Source organism: Myxine glutinosa, chromosome 2 (genome assembly GCF_964187855.1).
Source record: "Myxine glutinosa chromosome 2, kmMyxGlut1.1, whole genome shotgun sequence".
Classification (NCBI taxonomy): Eukaryota; Metazoa; Chordata; class Myxini; order Myxiniformes; family Myxinidae; genus Myxine; species Myxine glutinosa.
In genome coordinates, this window is record NC_136262.1 from 243289805 (window position 1) to 243308642 (window position 18838).

General features: G+C 45.6%; 1 protein-coding gene across 1 annotated transcript in view; it reads right to left on the reverse strand.

Moving 5' to 3' along the window:
- LOC137420701 (slit homolog 2 protein-like) overlaps positions 1–18838 on the reverse strand; it is a 709809-nt gene that overhangs the window by 137077 nt on the left and 553894 nt on the right. The window contains exons 18-21 of the mRNA XM_068105981.2: positions 17754–17897; positions 6136–6279; positions 1532–1698; positions 1247–1379 (exon numbers count right to left, since the gene is read on the reverse strand). Coding sequence (XP_067962082.2) covers positions 1247–1379; positions 1532–1698; positions 6136–6279; positions 17754–17897 — 588 coding nt within the window. The remainder of the gene's footprint in view (positions 1–1246; positions 1380–1531; positions 1699–6135; positions 6280–17753; positions 17898–18838) is intronic.

Genomic DNA, 18838 nt, shown 5'->3' on the forward strand with positions numbered 1-18838 from the left:
GAAAAAAAAATAAAAAATTCAGTTACAGATTCGGATGAAATGGTGGTGGTTTATGAGTTATATTAGCCAATTGATTAATTATTTAATTTTTTGATGATTATTATTTATTTATTTTCATTATCAATCATTTATTTATTTTCTTTCTCATCTGGGCAATATCTCAGGCACCTTTTGACCTCGGAAGCTGATATATGGACATGACAATGACCAAGTGATTTGGGTATAAGGGGTATTTTTGATTTATTGATTAATGGTTTAATTAAATTTGATTAATTTATTGATCAATTATTTTGATCATTCATTGATCATTCAATGCTCATTCATTCATTCAACAATTGATCAATTAATTATTTTTATATTAATTAATTAATTGTTTAATTATTTTTCTTAATGACTTATTTAATTAAATTTCTAAACCTTACATCTTTGGATGAAGCACTAGTGGTTCCTAACTTCCTAACAAGTTAGCACTTCCTAACTTGTTTTATGGCCGGATGCCCTTCCTGACGCCAACCCTTAGTCGCTTCTTACGATGCGCAGGGATACGGTGTACCTATTCTAAATCGGGGTACACACCGGGATTATAAAGGTAACATTAAAGGTAACATGCTTGAATATAATTACCAACTTAGGACATTTTTTTGTTTTGCCAATTTAAATTTCACCCTATTTTGGCGACCATGTTGTTGCAGTGCTTGCCTCGTAATGCAGAACCATACGTAATGCAGAATTCGTGTGCTTAAGTACTACACACAACATTAATATGTATATTGTATCATGATTGAAGCTCCTCCATAAACCTCAGAGCACAGTAAAAAACACCATTTGCAAAACCCTATTCTAATGACTTTCATTTAGCAAATTTACAAGGACATTCACAAACCTTACTTATTTCGGAAATGAATGTCTGTCACTTCTTTTCAAGGGCATCTCACCAAAGGCCACAATTACTTTTTTCTCTTGTCTAAAAGTTAGATTTAAGGTCCAATAAAATTTTTGTCTCACTGTCAATATTTTTGCATTTGATTTGTCACCTTCTCAAATGAGACCTGCCACTGTTGGCCAAACTGAAATCTTCCAAATAAATAACACAGCAGGTGTTGAGAGGCTGGATGTGATGAATGACTGTCTGGGACAAAACCCCAAAGAGGGAGTCATATACGTATATCAGAAAAGATAACGTGAAGAGTGCTGGGAATTCAGAGAGAATGGGAGAAATAGGAATGAAAGGGAGTTTTGGACCCACAGCTCGGTGAGGTCATGAGGCAGGTTAGCCGGCAGGCTTGAGAAACCTTGATTGCTGCAGCGGACTGTGCCATCAGAGCAGGAGCATGAAGCAGGGCACCGGATGGGTGGCAAACAGGAGACCTCTTCATCACCTGGAGATGGTTCCATAATCAGTAAAATAACAATAATTGCCACATTCATATGAGTTGTGTTAGATTGCTGTCTCAAAATAGTACAACAATCAAATAAAGGGAAATCAGCATCCAAGTCTCCTTTAATTCTCGAATCCTTTATATCCTCGTACCATCTCCACAGGTGAAGTCCTGTTCCGCAACATCCTGGATGGGGATCTCATGTAGGAAGGGAGGATCCTGGCACCGAGGGTTTCCAGTGACGATGTGACGCAGTCTCAACCAGCCAGCCAGCCAAGCAAGATGGCAGTTGCAGTGGAATGGGTTGGCAAGGAGATTTCTAAGAAATGCCAAATGCCATTCAAAATAACATAACAGAAATAGCAGCAGAAACTCTTAATCGGGTTGAAAGACGACATCACATCTCGTGTCGCGTTAAACAATTTTAGGTCGTCAATCAATGGCTTATTTGGCATTCATATGTGAGCAAATATTACATGTGAAACAACATTCATGGTAAAAAAAAAACACACACACACACAACACACATGTTTTATTCATAGAAAATGTAAATTGAAAATGTGACAAAAATCTGATTTAGAAATTCATTATTTTTGGAAATTTGAGTTTTGTTTCCCATCAATGTACTGGGGTAGTCGGTGAAAATGAAAGTTTACATCAGAGGGGCAGAGTTTTCCTTGAAAAGTTTTCAAAACATCCAATTCAAAGGAGATATCCTTTTATATTCATAAATATTCATTTTATATTCATTATTTTTATTTTTTTAAATTTTTTTATTTTTAATATATTCATTTATTATATTTTTATATAATAAATATTTTTATATTTATATTTTATATTCTTTTATATTTTATATTCTTCATATAATATGCGAGTCATATTCAATATTATAATCATTCTCATGTCCAACATTATAATCATTCTTAAACTTAGTAAACGCGATTTTCATCAAGATGAAATTTCAGGGGTAAGCTATAGTGGTGGAAACAGAAATCGAGTTCATAAATGTGTGAAGAATATCACTAAGATATGAGTTTTTAGTTTATTCCCCACAACAATTGATTGAATTTTTTAAAATCCAAATTAATGTTTCATGTTCGGCTCATACTAGCAATCACAATACCAATATCATCCATTCCACATCCTCACAACCTTGTAGTTATATCCCAGCTCAAAGGCACGAGGTGCAAATCCAGTGCACATGATGATGGCCCTGTATCTCGTTTTGGCCCTGTATCAGTGCCCCACCCCCTGTATCTCGTTTTCTTCTACCTCTGCTCCTTCTTTCTCAAATCCACGTTCTCGCTTGGAGACTTTTCCCGGATTGTTTTTTTCATGGTTCTGTTTGGATATTGTTGGAATATGTTTAAACCGCAGCCGTGATGCTGACGCCCCCCCCCCCCCCCAGAATTTACATGTTTTAAACGTTTCCCAGTGTGTACCCTGGTCAGAATAGGTACACCGTATCCCTGCGTGTCGTAAGAGACGACTAAGAGGGTTGGCGTCAGGAAGGGCATCCGGCCATAAAAAAACATTGCCTCAAAAAGAGAACCATGACAATCACAAGTACATATGGGCAGGGTGCAGCCCGAAGTGGAGATCGGTTTCTGAGGTTTGGGACATGGAATGTGGGGACAATGACAGGGAGATCAGGAGAAGTGGTGGAAGTATTGGTCAGAAGAAGAGTGAACATATGTTGTGTGCAAGAGACGAGATGGAAGGGAAGTGGTGTGAGAATGGTGAAGGGTAGGCAGGGACAGAAATACAAGTTTGTGTGGCAAGGGTGCCCGGAGGGCGTGAATGGTGTTGGTGTCCTGTTTTCTGAGGAGTTTGTAGACAGTGTGGTGAGTGTGACTAGAGTGAGTGATAGGTTGATGATGGTGAAAATGATGATTGGAAAGCTCTTGGTGAACGTCATCTCGGGATATGCTCCGCAGGTTGGTCGAAGCGATGAAGAGAAGGACAAGTTCTGGTGTGCGATAGAGAAGCTGATGGAAAACGTGAAAGATGAGGAAGTTGTTGTGGTGGGAGGAGACCTGAATGGACATGTGGGAAGGAGTATGGATGGTTTTGAGGGAGTTCATGGGGGTTACGGATATGGTGTGAGAAATGGAGAAGGTGAAAGGATTTTGGAGTTTGCTGATGGAGCTGATTTGTTGATTTGTAATACTCAGTTCCAGAAAGAGGACAATAAGCTTGTTACATACACGTCAGGTGGGTCGACGACAACCGTTGACTACCTGATGGTGCGTCGGCGAGATAGGGGGCACCTCCGGGACACAAAGGTGATCCCGGGGGAGGAGGCTGTTTCATAGCACCACTTGGTTGTCTGCGACATAAGGGTGAAAGGTGCGAGGAGAGCTCGGCGGGTGAAGTACCAACCGAGAATGAAGGTGTGGAGGTTGAAAGAGGTGACAGTAAGGGAGGCATTAAAAGAGAAGCTGATTGGGGTAGTGGATGATGTGGTTGAGCTTGAAAGTGGTTGGATGTCAATGAAAGCTAGTCTGTTGGGAGCCGTTGGTGAGGTATGTGGATGGACAAAAGGACCACCGAGGCACTCGGAAACATGGTGGTGGGATGTTGAGGTTGGAAAGAGGATTGACGAGAAGAGGAAGAAGTTCAAAGAGTGGCAGAAGGCGAAGGGTACGGGAGCAGAAACAGCAGAGCATGAAAGTTATAAGGCAGCCAGGAAGACTGCAAAGAAAGAGGTAGCAAAGGCGCAGGAGGCATGTAGGAAAATGTTCGGAGAACGCTTGGATTCGGAAGAGGGTCAGAAAGCAGTATTCAGGATTGCAAAGCACATAGCGAAAGAGAGGTGTGATGTGATGTGGGTGAGTTGCTTGAAGGATGAAGTGGGACAAATCGTTGTCGACCCAGATGGAATTAAAGGAAGATGGAAAAGATATATGGAAATGCTGTTGAATACAGAGAATGAATGGGATGGCAACATAGAGAGTAACCCCGTTTTAGGACCGGCAGAGAAGATCACTGAGAAGGAAGTTGAGGAAGCGATAAAAGCAATGAAGAGTGGAAAAGCGGGAGGGCCGACGGGAGTTGTGGGAGATATGTTGAAGGCAGCAGGAAGTTGGGGTGTGAAGAGAATGACAGAGATCTGTAATCTGGTGGTGAAAGAAGGCCGCATTCCAGTGGTTTGGGAACTGAGTACCCTCGTCCCTCTATACAAGGGGAAAGGTGACCCTCTGGAGTGTGGCTCGTACCGAGCGATAAAGTTATTGGAGCATGGAATGAAGGTATTGGAAAGTGTGTTGGAGAGGAGGATAAGGAAGAAAGTGAAGATCGACGAAATGCAGTTTGGATTTATGCCAGGAAGAGGAACGACAGATGCGCTTTTCATTGTGAGGCAGTTGCAGGAGAAGTACATGGATAAGAGGAAGAAGTTGTTTTTTGGGTTTGTTGATCTGGAGAAAGCATTCGATAGGGTTCCACGCAAAGTATTGACATGGGCATTGAGGAAGTTAGGAGTGGAGGAATGGTTGATCAGAGTAGTGATGGCAATGTACAAAAGAGCACACACAGCTGTAAGGACGAAGGACGGGAACAGTGGTGAGTTTGAGGTGAAGGTGGGAGTGCATCAGGGGTCGGTACTAAGTCCACTACTATTTGTAGCTGTGATGGAGGTGCTGGCTCAGACCGTAAAGGAGGGTTTACCGTGGGAGTTGTTGTATGCAGATGATCTGGTGTTGATTGCGGAAAGTATGGATGGACTGAAGGAAAAGATGAACAAGTGGAAGGAATGTATGGAGACAAAAGGTCTGAAGGTGAATATCGGAAAGACAAAGGTGATGGCAAGTGGTAAAGCATGTGGTGAGGTGGAAAGAACTGGGAAGTGGCCGTGTGCTGTGTGCAGGAAGGGTGTCGGAGTGAACTCCATTCAATGTACAATGTGTGCTGAGTGGGTTCATCAAAAATGTAGTGGTCTGAGAGGGTCATTAACCAGTGTGGCAGCTACATTCAAATGTAAGGTGTGCACAGAGGGAGCTGCAGATGGAGGAAATGTTGAGTTGGATCTTGGAGACGGCGTGAAGCTGGAAGGTGTGAAAACATTTTGCTACCTCGGAGACATGCTGAATGGAGAAGGTGGATCAGACTCGGCAACGGTTGCTCGAGTGAGATGTGCATGGAAGAAGTTTCGGGAACTGAGTGGCGTGCTGATGAGGAGGAGAGTGTCGCTGAAGCTGAAGGGAAAGGTGTATGCTGCATGTGTGAGAAGTGTTATGATTTATGGGAGCGAGACATGGGTAATGAATGTAGAGCAGCAACGAAGGCTGGAAAGGGTGGAAATGCGAATGGTTCGATGGATGTGCGGAGTATTGTTGAGAGAGAGGAAGACAAATGATGAATTGCGAAAGATGATGGGAATATTGCCTGTGATTGATGCTGTGAAGAGGAACAGGTTGAGATGGTTTGGCCATGTATTGAGGAAGGATGAAATGACTGGTTGAGAAGAGTGATGGAAGTTAATGTAGAAGGAAGTAGAGGACGGGGAAGACCGAGAAAGACTTGGCTAAAGATGGTGGAAGAAGAAATGCGGGCAAGGGGGTTAACAAGGAGAGATGCAGAAAATAGGGCAAAATGGAGAAGATTGTCATGGGGACCGCAAGGCTAACCCCCGCTCTAGCAGGGAACATGGCCTTAAAATGCATGTTGTTGTTGTTTTATGATGATGGCAATTAGGATCAACATGTTGGAAAATCAAAACAAACAAACGATGAGATATAAAAGTCGCACAACTCACAGGGTGGAGAGGGAGTGCAGGCCAGCAAAAGCTCCTGGTGCCACACTGCTGATCTGGTTGTCATATAAAGAGAGCAGGCGTATTGTGCTTAATCCTGCAAAGCTGTTGTTTCCCAAACATGTCAGTCTGTTGCTTCGAAGCATGCTAAATAAAAATGGAGTGGGAGGTGGCAGGCATCAAAAAGAGAGAGAGAGAGAGAGAGCGAGCATGGTAAATGGAGCAAAAACTCATACATCATTGGCTACGCAAGCACAGCATATGTACCATGTACACAAACCTCACTTCAATATTATAATCAATACTTTTCCACTGCTCTGCAAGAATGCTGAAAAAAAACTTCTTCAAAGCTAAAATGCAATTTCTTTTTCTTCTTTCATTTGTAGCACAAGGCTGCGGGGTAGCAGCATTGGCTGAGGGTGCGGCTGTGCCGCTGATGCAATGCCCTCTGTAGGTTAAAACAGGAATTTGGAATTTGTTGAGGACGTCGGTGATAGCTCACCTACTCTTCACGAAGGACACCGTGGGATCATCTTTGAAACACCAGGATGACAGTTTATAGCTGGGTCGGGATTTAAACTAAGTCTGGACACTTTAGAGGTGAATGTGCATACCTCTAGGCCATCTCCATACTCCTTTGTCTGAACCTTTTACTGATATATTCTGCACTAAAAAAAAATCATAAAACTCCAAGACTCCACAAATCATTAACTTTTCCATAAAGCTGCACAAAAACCTATCATGCTTGAAATCATGTCCTGCGAATGGTACGACCACCAATAAAATGAAACCAAATTGTCCGGCAGAACGATTTCATCTTCATTAGAAGGAGCACTCAAGATGTGTGAATGGTAATTGTGACACGCGTACGATGATTTGTACGTTTTTCTGCAGATCAGGAGAAACATATACGTACATCAGCTGTACTCTGAATGCAAGTATAAAGGCACCGGATATCTCATCGGTTGAAATCTCATTAAATGGGTATCAGAAGGCAATCTTCCCAAAACCCGCCTTCATTTTTTAGGTTTACATTTTGAGGACCAAGTTGTGATATTTTGAGTTTATGCAGACGAGCATTCCTGATGTTCCAAATCAACGGTTCTTTTATAAATCATCACTGAACTTCAGACAGCTTAGAGCCTGGTGTTGGCTTAGCGGTTAGGGTACCGGCTTGGGATCCTAGGTTCGAATCCCGGTCGATCGCTGAATTAACACCAGGGGGGTTGACTCAGACTGTCATCCTTCCGAGGTCGGCAAATTGAGTACCAGTTCACTGGTAATTCCCTGTGTGTCGTAAGAGGCGACTAACAGGGTTGGTGGCAGGAAGGGCATCCGGCCGTAAAACATTGCTTCAAAAAGGGGACCACGGTGCCCAATAAAGGCCAACCCCTGCTCTGTGGGGAAAAATGGCCTCTAAAGGTGGTTCACTGAACTTCAGACAGCTTCCAAATTGTAGTTTGTTTATTGTGATATTTCTTGGTATCTCCTTCAAATGTTCCATGTATTTCTCTTCGTCACTGTTTGCCTTGCCCTAAACAATGCCCGATGGATTTTTTTTAGTCCAGAAACCTCAGCTTATGGAGTAGCTAAACGACAGAGGACAGACAGCAAGTTCACAGAATGACAGAAGTTCAAAGTTGTACAGGTAGACAAAGGCATTGTGTATGAGTGGATGAATGTCAGAGATGAAAGAGTGGCTCAAAGAGATATCAGCAAGAGTAGAAAAGAGAATGGGTGAGTGTGGAAGAGCAAGAGGTAATGAGGGGAAGCACTCCTGAAAGAATAAAGAGAGAGAGACACGAGACAGCAGACACAGGAAGTTGGTTCCACAGATGAAAGAATAAAGGAACAGAGGTGAGTGTTCACTTCAGAATTGGGAAAGGTAACCACATGTGTGGGATTCTGGAAGAACATGTGCACCCTGGGTGGGCTGTGGGAGAGAACGGTGGGATAAAAGGGTGCGAGGAGTAAGGCCAAAAGTGAGGCAATAGAAAACAGAGTCCACCAACCTGCTTGCGATGGGCAGGAAGTAGAGCAATCTCCTGCTGAGAGATGTCCATAACATGGCAAAGTTGAGACTTGATTTCCTACAGAGAAGCAATATGTTGTAATAGTCCAGGGTGAGGAGAAATACTCGTTGCTCCTTATAAATAAAATCGTGTATTACAGAATACAGGGGATGAGAAAGATGATGCAAAAAATAAATGCAACATACCTGGTGTTAAAAGGCAAACAAAAATTCACCACAATTTCTTATCTTCCCCCATCCAAAACCTTGATCTTTTTTACACCCACTAATTCACCCCAGATCCACTTCTTTGAAATACCGACTTCTTTCCTGGAAGTCCTAGCAGTGTCCATGTGTTTTATATCCCCCCCCCCCCTTTTCCCACACATCCTTCCCCCAAGCTCTCTCCCTCCAACAGATCTCTCGATGTCCCTGCTCTCAAATGTTGTGTTTGTGTGCTTCCCCCTCTCTCCCCATTTTGTTTACCGCTCCCCTTATTATATGTTTTATGTGTCGGTTTGATTTTTTGTGTGATTAATGTTAGCTCTTTCACGAGCCTCGATATTGTATGCAAAAAATAAATAAATAAATAAATAGGGAAGAAGGTAACACACACTAATAGTAAAATGAAAGAACGAAGCCCCATTAGAACGAAGAACGAAGAACCAGACTCGCTCCAGAACAAAGAGTTGTGAAACAGGTAAGGACTTGAGGAGGCATGAGCTAGTATTGGGCTGTACCACGATGGCATCGTGCAGGCGGGTGCGGCACAGTACTGGAGAAGAGAGTGAAGATGGCGAGGAGATGCGAATGCAATGACAAGATGGCCACTGCAGTCTCTCAATTGTTCGCACAAGAGCGATGAAACAGAGAGAGAGGCATTATATCTGATGTCGTACCAGCTCTGTCTCCAGAAGTTCTTGATTTCCTCACGTGTATGTGTGGACATGGCTCTTATGCCCTTTGGACCCACCTTCCAGCACATGGCTGGTCCTATTATTGGTAGTCCCTCAGCGTGGGGGCGGAGCCCCCCACAAAAGTGCTCCATCTCCATCAAGGGCCCTGTGCAGCTTACCCTACTGCCATGGCCTGCAGTATCTGGCCAAAGAGCCCATGTTCCATTCCATAACAACATGGTGTGCCAACATTTGGCCAACATTTTCCTGGTGCCTTGGAGCCCACAAGTCCTCCACCTGGCCTCACCTGCACAGATGTGTTTACATAATAAGTCCTCCCCTGTACTTCTTCATGGTATACAATCAAGCCTCCTCAGTGCACGTTTTACAATATAACTTACCTCTAACAGATCCCTGTTGCAAGTGTAAATCTAACCTACTCGAGCACATGGTCCATGCTATTCTTAACACATTCTATATATAGATCCCCTCCTTCCACATAACATGAATACTGCAATATGAAATGCTTCTTTTTTATCTTATGTTGATACGCATTTTCTTTTTATCTTTTTAAGCAAAGGTTTTCCTGTGAGGCAAACTAATTCCATTTGCTTTCGTCTCACAGTACATCAGAGCACGAGGGTGTAATCTCACGCTGCATGGTAGCGATTTAATGAAATAAAATGCCAGTTTACATTTCACACGTGCACAAAATTGCACAGGAAAAACACTGCCGTCAGTTTCCATGCCACCTTATAGCAACTGTGTTCACAGATGCACCTGAGTTGTGTTCACAGATGCACAAAATGAGTGTTGGCGTTTCACAAGTGTTACATATTTATAGGAATGTATGTGAATTACCATTCAGGTCTTTGCTTATCCGTGTGTAGTATATTAAGTTGTTGTGTAGTTGTTGTGGTTGGAGGGTCAGGAGCCCTTCTGAGGGAGTGGCCGGAAACGGAAGTGACCGGAAACGGAAGAAGAAAAGACACGAGGAAAAAAGGACGATTATTATTCTTCCTCGCCCCGCTCCGACAAAAGGTGGGATCGACCTTGCGCTGCGTGAAACAGCGGCGTTCCGAAGCCTGTCTGGCGAGAGGAATTACCGGAACGTGTACCGGCCCGGTGGAGACGTCAAGTTGACGTGGGGCCGTGCATCGAACCCGCGTCTGGCCTCGTTCGCGGCGCCGTCCAAACAGACACGTGCGGGTCGCACGTTGGGGCCTAACGCGCCTTGCAAGCGGCGTGGGGTTTGGCTTGCTCTACCGTATCCGCTTCGCGTGGCCACGAGGGGCTGCAGCCTCGGTGCCTGGTACGATACCTGCCCGGTGGAAAAACGTCCACCCGGGGTTCGTTCTACCGCCCGAGTGCGGTGACGGCGACCATCATCTTGGTCAGGAGGGGCCCAGAGACATTGTGCGGGACCGAGACCAAAAGGACGTCGTGAGTACTCACCGGGACACACGTATATAAGATGGCCATCTTACTCATAGGAAAGTGCTTGTGAATTGGGAATTGTTGATGGTTGTATATGGTTGATTGCTCGGGGAAAATCTCCGTGGTTGTGTCATTGCAATTGTATGGTCATTCCCATTGAAATATATCCTTGAACGTCCGTTGTCTCCTGGGGTGAAATTCATATGGATTGCGTGGCGAAAGCGCATATTTAATACAGCTTTCTGGCGAAGTTCCTCTCACGGTCCGGGGGTCACCGAGACCAGGTATTCACCGAGGGGACCACGTAACAGAATTGGGGGCTCGTCCAAATTACGATTTGCGGTTTCGCAATTGGGTCTACGTCCGGGATTTAAAATTGTATAAAATAATAAAATAATAATTTTTTATTAATTAAAAATTATTAATTAATTATTAATTGGTAATTTTTTTTTTTTTTGGAGAAATTGGGGTAAAGTCTTGGGTGAAGGTTAACAGGTGTTAACGATAGGCACCATGGCGTTTGTGGCACAGAACTTTGGGGTAACCCCGAGTGAGGCACAGTTCCGAGCGTTGCTAAAGTCGGACCTCTTGAAATTGGCCAAACATTTTAACTTGGAGGTCCGAACTAATTTGAGGAAGGCAGAATTGCAGGCCACGGTGATACAATCTATGGTGGGATTAGGAACATGGGACGAGTTAGCCTGGGAGTGGCTACCCGAAGAACCAGAAGACGTTGAGCTCCGGAAACTGGAGTTGCAATTACGGAGCCAGGAACGGATTAAAGAAGAAGAAAGGAAAGCAGAAGAGAGGAGGGAAGAGAAACAAGCGGAGGAAAGGAGAGTGGAACGAGAACTCCAGGAAAGGTTAAAAGAAGAAGAAAGGAAAGCAGAAGCGAGGAGAGAAGAGAAACAAGCAGAGGAAAGGAGAGTGGAACGAGAACTCCAGGAAAGGTTAGAAGACAAAAAAGCAGAGGAAAGGAGAGCTGCAAGGGACCTCGAAGCAGAGGAGAGAAAAGCGGAAAGGGAATTAAAGGAACGTGACATGGAGCTTCAGCAAGAAATCAAATTCAAGGAGCTGGAGTTAATGAGAGAACGGGGAGAGGCACCACCCTTGCTGACGGGGTCGACACCTAACCAGAAAACCTGGGATGTGGGCAGACATGTGAGGCTGGTTCCACCGTTCAGTGAAAAAGAAGTCGCGAAATTTTTTCCACACTTTGAGAAAGTGGCTCGACAATTAAACTGGCCGGAGGAGGCATGGACCATACTCGTGCAAAGTGTGCTGGTGGGGAAAGCTCAGGAAATTTATTCGGTGCTACCAATGGACCAATGTGCAGATTATGAGGTACTGAAGAAGCACATCCTCAAAGCCTATGAGTTGGTTCCGGAAGCTTACAGGCAAAAATTCAGGAATGCCAGGAAGAGGGAGAGTGAGACCCATGTGGAGTTTGCCAGAGTGAAAGAAAACATGTTTGATCGGTGGTGTGAGTCAAAAGGAGTCGGGAAAGACTTCGAAACATTGCGGGACTTGATCCTGGTGGAGGAATTCCAGCAGTGTGTCCACGAGGACATCAAAGTGTACCTGCAGGAAAAGAAAGTACCGAAGTTGTGGGACGCAGCCACCATGGCAGATGATTATGCCTTAACCCACCGAATAGGGGTCCACAAACCTAACTCCTCGCCTAGACTTCAGCAGGGGAGTTATGGAACACCCGGTGCGGAGAACGACCTTACATGGCGGCGGCCTCGAGATGATTATGGGGACAACTATGATACCCCAACGGTTAGAAATCCGAGGGCTACGGGCCCAAGACAAACTTATTTTTCGGGGGGCTCAAGGCCGACCCCGAGGTTCTCCCCCGGGCCTACTTGTGCTTTTTGCCATAAAACTGGACACTTGATGTCCCAATGTTACCTCCGAAAAAGGGAGAACCCGGAACGGAATCAGTCTAGTGCGACTCCGAATGCACTGGCAAGTGTGAGAAATCATTCTTGGAGAGCAGAGCTGGGGGAAGATTCCCCTGTCAAAGGTACGGCGTCCCGGGAGAACCTTGTTCAGGAGGGCTACAAACATTTCATTTCAGAGGGGTTCGTGTCGCTGGATGGCGACCCGAGTAACCAGAAGCCAGTTAGGGTATTGAGGGACACAGGAGCACACCAATCGTTGATGCTGGAGGGCATTTTGCCATTGTCGGAGAAGACGGCAACTGGGGTTAGTGTGCTTTTACAGGGGGTCGGGGGCTATGTTAAAGCTCCGCTTCATGTCATCCAGTTGAGTTCTGAGTTGGTATCCGGGCCGGTCACCGTAGGCTTACAAGCCACCCTTCCTGTGGAGGGAATCTCTTTTATTATCGGGAATGATTTGGCCGGGGGGCGAGTTTCGGGTAATCCAATAATGGTGGACAAGCCCAGTAAGGAAAATAACACCACTCGGTTAGAGATGGAGATTCCGGGTATCTTTCCATCCTGTGCAGTGACTCGGGCTATGGGTAGAAAGCACGCGGAAGAGAAGGAGGAAGAAAGAGAGGGGGAGTTGGAACCCTTAGAGGTACGGGAAGACAACTCGAAAAAGGGAAATAACCAGGGGAGGGATTCCCAGGAATTTCGAGAAAGGGTAGCGTCTGGAACGCAAGGGGACGTGGAGTGTCCGTCGGAGACCGCGGAGAACGAAGTGGAGCAAACCGCGCTGGTCCGAAGGAGACTAGTGGAAGAACAACACGAAGACTCGGAGATCCAGAGGTTAATTGAGAAAGCCGTTACGGAAGAAGAGGCTACGAAGATACCTGTGGGGTATTTCATGAAGGGGGAAACCCTAATGAGGAAATGGAGGCCCCCGGAGGTACCCGCAGACGATGAGTGGAAAGTTCACTATCAGATTGTGGTGCCACCGCTGTACCGGAAGGAGATCTTGAGTTTGGCACATGAGACCCCTTGGGCCGGGCACCTGGGAGTGAACAAGACCTGTGACAGGATATTGGTACATTTTTTCTGGCCGGGACTGCGACGGGATGTGGCGGAGTTCTGCAAGTCCTGCCATTCTTGTCAGCTGGTGGGAAAGCCGAATCAAAAAATCCCCCCCGCCCCGTTAAAGCCAATTCCAGCTTTTGAAGAGCCATTCAGCCGAGTCATTGTGGACTGTGTGGGCCCTTTACCCAAAACCAAAGCTGGACATCAATACTTACTGACCATCATGTGTGCGTCCACCAGGTTCCCCGAGGCAGTGCCTCTGAGGAAAATAACGGCGGCAGTTATTGCAAAGGCCTTGATTAAATTTTTCACTTGGGTTGGCCTACCTAGGATCATTCAATCGGATCAGGGGACCAATTTCATGTCCACACTGTTCCAGCAAGTGGTACACCTGTTGGGGGTGGAACAAGTAAGATCCAGCGCCTACCATCCCGAGAGCCAAGGGGCCCTGGAAAGGTTTCACCAGACTTTAAAGAATATGATCCGAACGTATTGTTTTGAATGTGCCAGGGATTGGGATGAAGGGATACCCCTATTGTTGTTTGCGGCGAGGGAGTCCGTGCAGGATTCCTTGGGATTCAGCCCGTTTGAACTGGTGTTTGGACACGCAGTGCGGGGACCGTTGAAATTGGTGAAAGAACAGTGGTTACTACAGGAGTCCCGGACACCGATGAGGGAGTATGTGGCCACAGTAAAAAACCGATTGGCAAAGGCGTGTGAGGTGGCACGACGGAACTTGAGAAGGGCCCAGGGGAAAATGAAGGAGAGACATGACAAGACCTCGCAGATAAGGAATTTCAGTCCTCAGGACCGGGTGTTAGTATTGCTGCCCGTTCCAGGTCAGCCCCTCCAGGCTAGATATTTCGGTCCTTATGCAGTGGAGGAGAGGGTGAATGAGACAGACTACGTGGTGACCACTCCCGACCGACGAAAAAAGCGACAGTTGTGTCATGTCAACCGACTGAAGAAATATCATGAGAGGGAACCGGTGGAAGACGTAGTTCCTGTCTCACCGGTCGTACCGGTGACAATGGACGGAAACGCCGGTGTGAAGTTTGATAACTTGGATGACCAGGCCTGCCCCAAATTGACGAACACCGAAGTGTTGAATCATTTGGATGAGAAGTTAGGTCATTTAACAAGGGAACAGCAAGGACAACTGTCCAGCCTAATGTTCGAATTTAAACATTTGTTCACAGATGTACCTGGTCGTACGGACTTAGTATATCATGATATCGAGGTGGGGGAGGCCACTCCAGTGAAACAACACCCCTATCGGATGAACCCGGTGAAGATGGAGTACCTTCGGAAGGAGATGCAATATATGTTGGACAATGACATCATCGAACCAAGCAACAGTGAATGGAGCTCCCCATGTGTGTTGGTTCCGAAACCCGATGGCAGCTTCCGGTGTTGTACGGATTTAAAACGGGTGAATGCAGTGACCAAGACCGACTCCTATCCGCTCCCGAGGATTGACGACTGTATTGATCGAATAGGCCCAGCTAAATTTGTTACCAAATTTGACTTGCTGAAAGGGTATTGGCAGATCCCTCTTACCGATAGAGCCAAAGAAATCTCAGCTTTGGTCACTCCGAATGGGTTATATCAGTACAAGGTCCTCCCTTTTGGGTTGAAGAACGGGCCGGCGACATTTCAACGACTGATTAATAGGCTCATTGCAGACCTGGAGGGGGTGGAGGCATATCTGGATGATGTAATCATCCACACCATGACCATGGAAGACCATATTAAGCAAATCCATGCATTTTTTCAGACGATGTCCGAGGCAGGTCTGACCATCAACTTAGCCAAGAGTGAATTTGTAAGAGCACAGGTAGTGTTCCTCGGCCATGTAGTAGGGCAGGGTCAAGTACAACCAGTGACCGCCAAGGTAGAAGCTATCGATCGCTTCCAAGTCCCAAAGGGGAAGAAAGAGCTGATGAGATTCTTAGGTATGGCGGGGTGGTACCGGCGGTTCTGTAAGAATTTTTCGGATGTGGTAGCCCCTTTAACGAGTTTGTTGAGAAAGGAGACCCCATTCGTTTGGGATGGCAAATGTCAGGCGGCCTTTGCCCATGTCAAAGCGATACTAATGAGCTCTCCGGTCCTAACCGCTCCGGACTTTCTGGCACCTTTCAAGTTGGCCGTAGATGCAAGCGATGTGGGGGCTGGAGCGGTCTTGTTACAGGAAGATGAGGATGGGGTGGACCACCCCGTGTGCTACTACTCCAAAAAGTTCAATAAACATCAGGCAAATTATGCCACCGTGGAGAAAGAGACCCTGGCTCTCCTGCTAGGGCTTCAACATTATGAGGTGTATTTAGGAATCACGTCCTTTCCCATAAAGGTCTTTACGGATCACAACCCCTTAACCTTCATTCAAAGAATGAAAAATAAAAATCAGAGGTTGATGAGATGGAGTTTGGCTTTGCAGGGGTTCAACTTGGAAATTGAACATGTACAGGGCCGGGACAATGTCGTGGCGGACGCTTTGTCCAGATTGAGTTAATCTGGGGGGGGGGGGGGGGGGGGTTGAATGATCTGGTTTGTTTCTCCAAATTGGCCGGCAAAGAAAGTTTTCGCTGGGTTCAAACTTTCTTTCTTGAAGGGGGGGAGTGTTACATATTTATAGGAATGTATGTGAATTACCATTCAGGTCTTTGCTTATCCGTGTGTAGTATATTAAGTTGTTGTGTAGTTGTTGTGGTTGGAGGGTCAGGAGCCCTTCTGAGGGAGTGGCCGGAAACGGAAGTGACCGGAAACGGAAGAAGAAAAGACACGAGGAAAAAAGGACGATTATTATTCTTCCTCGCCCCGCTCCGACAAAAGGTGGGATCGACCTTGCGCTGCGTGAAACAGCGGCGTTCCGAAGCCTGTCTGGCGAGAGGAATTACCGGAACGTGTACCGGCCCGGTGGAGATGTCAAGTTGACGTGGGGCCGTGCATCGAACCCGCGTCTGGCCTCGTTCGCGGCACCATCCAAACAGACGCGTGCGGGTCGCACGTTGGGGCCTAACGCGCCTTGCAAGCGGCGTGGGGTTTGGCTTGCTCTACCGTATCCGCTTCGCGTGGCCACGAGGGGCTGCAGCCTCGGTGCCTGGTACGATACCTGCCCGGTGGAAAAACGTCCACCCGGGGTTCGTTCTACCGCCCGAGTGCGGTGACGGCGACCATCATCTTGGTCAGGAGGGGCCCAGAGACATTGTGCGGGACCGAGACCAAAAGGGTGTCGTGAGTACTCACCGGGACACACGTATATAAGATGGCCATCTTACTCATAGGAAAGTGCTTGTGAATTGGGAATTGTTGATGGTTGTATATGGTTGATTGCTCGGGGAAAATCTCCGTGGTTGTGTCATTGCAATTGTATGGTCATTCCCATTGAAATATATCCTTGAACGTCCGTTGTCTCCTGGGGTGAAATTCATATGGATTGCGTGGCGAAAGCGCATATTTAATACAGCTTTCTGGCGAAGTTCCTCTCACGGTCCGGGGGTCACCGAGACCAGGTATTCACCGAGGGGACCACGTAACACAAGGTATATTGTATCACAACTGGCAAACGTTGGAAACTTGTTTAATTTTGTTGCTGTCTGGAGCTGCAATTATTACCAAATGGGAATAGGTTTTTTGAATGTACCTTTGGATAAAGGTAATAATAGGAACAGGTGATTAAGGAATACCCGAGGCACAAGGAAAAGGCAGGAGGCCCATCATGGTGGTGAAAATAACTTAACTAATGCACGAGTGGCCATTCACATATGAGTTCGTTTACAAGGAATTTCAATGCAGGAGGTGGCCAATAGGCCCATCAGGCCTGCACAATGGTTGCCAACCTATGGTTGTTTGTCAATGCTCTATTATTTTTAAATGCTGAGCACCAGGGGGCACGTACCATTTATAAAAATGTTTGCTACGACTCAGCCAGGGTCGGGTTTGAACTCCGACCTCTCATACTCAGATCGGATGCCAACTATTAAGCTTCCGAGTCTGGTTTTGTTATATGTGACTTTAATAGACCCCAGGAGACTAACCTCCCTGACAAGACTCTGGTTATACAAGGCCAGGTTCGATCAAGCTTTTTATTCCTACATTGAGTCCTTTCCAAGCCATTAGGCATCATATATGCAGCAGCGGCATAATATGCCCAATTGCCTTTAATGATAGTCATGCTGCGCTGCATTTGTCCTGGCACTGATGTAACACACACACACACACACACACACACACACACACACACACACACACACACCGAAGATTTCGTTTTCCATATACTGCCTTGTGCAAAACAATCACTCCAGCACTTACAGGGTTTTTAAGCTGTTAAGGCCTCGGAACATGTCACCCTGAACGATGTCAAGACGATTTCCTATCAGCAACAGTTCTGTGACCTGGGACGCGCCCTCAAATGCTCCATCTTCCATTTCCAGCAGTCTGTTATTGCTCAGGTTTCTGTGCAGCACGTTCAAAACGGTCATGGATAAACAATGGAACAATCGGTTATAATTAAGCATCTTCTGTGCTGAATTTATAACCAAGCAATGCATTGTCGCTTGTTTAACTTGAACATAACTTGGGGAGAAAAGACAATAACATAATGGGTTAGAGTACATTGTTTCCCATATTTTGGGTAATATTCCTCTCATACTTCTGACATGTGCCTTTTACACTATAGTACAGTATGATAAAAAAAACTAATTTATTCTGAAAGGGTTTATGCTTTGCAAAGCACGAGTGCATGAGTATTACCTGAAAGAAAACGCTCTCGAGAAGTGAATAATTTCACAATCATTCCATCCACTCGGTATAACACCTACCTCCGCTAAGCTGAACCAGATCTGGATCCAGACATGAACCAAAATCTAATTGGTTGGTTCTTGTCACCACCCAACTCATCTACCTAGTTTTGCAATAATTCGTCCATAACCTTTTGAAATACCATGCCATATATTGGTTTGGTACGTTTTCTCAATAGTAAGGAATCACTTTTAAATTAAAAAAAAATTTGTGTATCCGGATCCAGATCTTCACCAAAATCGAAAAGATTAATTATTGTCACAACCACAACCTGCCCACCAATTTTCGTGCTAAACCGTCCACAACTTTTGTTGGCAGAAGAAATAACTCTGTGCCAGCTTTACCATCTCTTAGGACATGCACTGCCATATATACTGGTAATACAAAGAGCTAGAATCCAATACTTATGCTGACCTAAAAGTGGGACTGGACATACAAAATGCTATTGTTCTACAATGGTAATATCTATAATAATAAAAGGCAGTCTCCATCTGTCTGTCTCCTCCATAACTCCAAAACCATGAAACCTAGCGGCCCCAAACTTTGTATGCAAACACTTGCACCTCCCACAAATTGCAATGATGAAAACTGGGTGT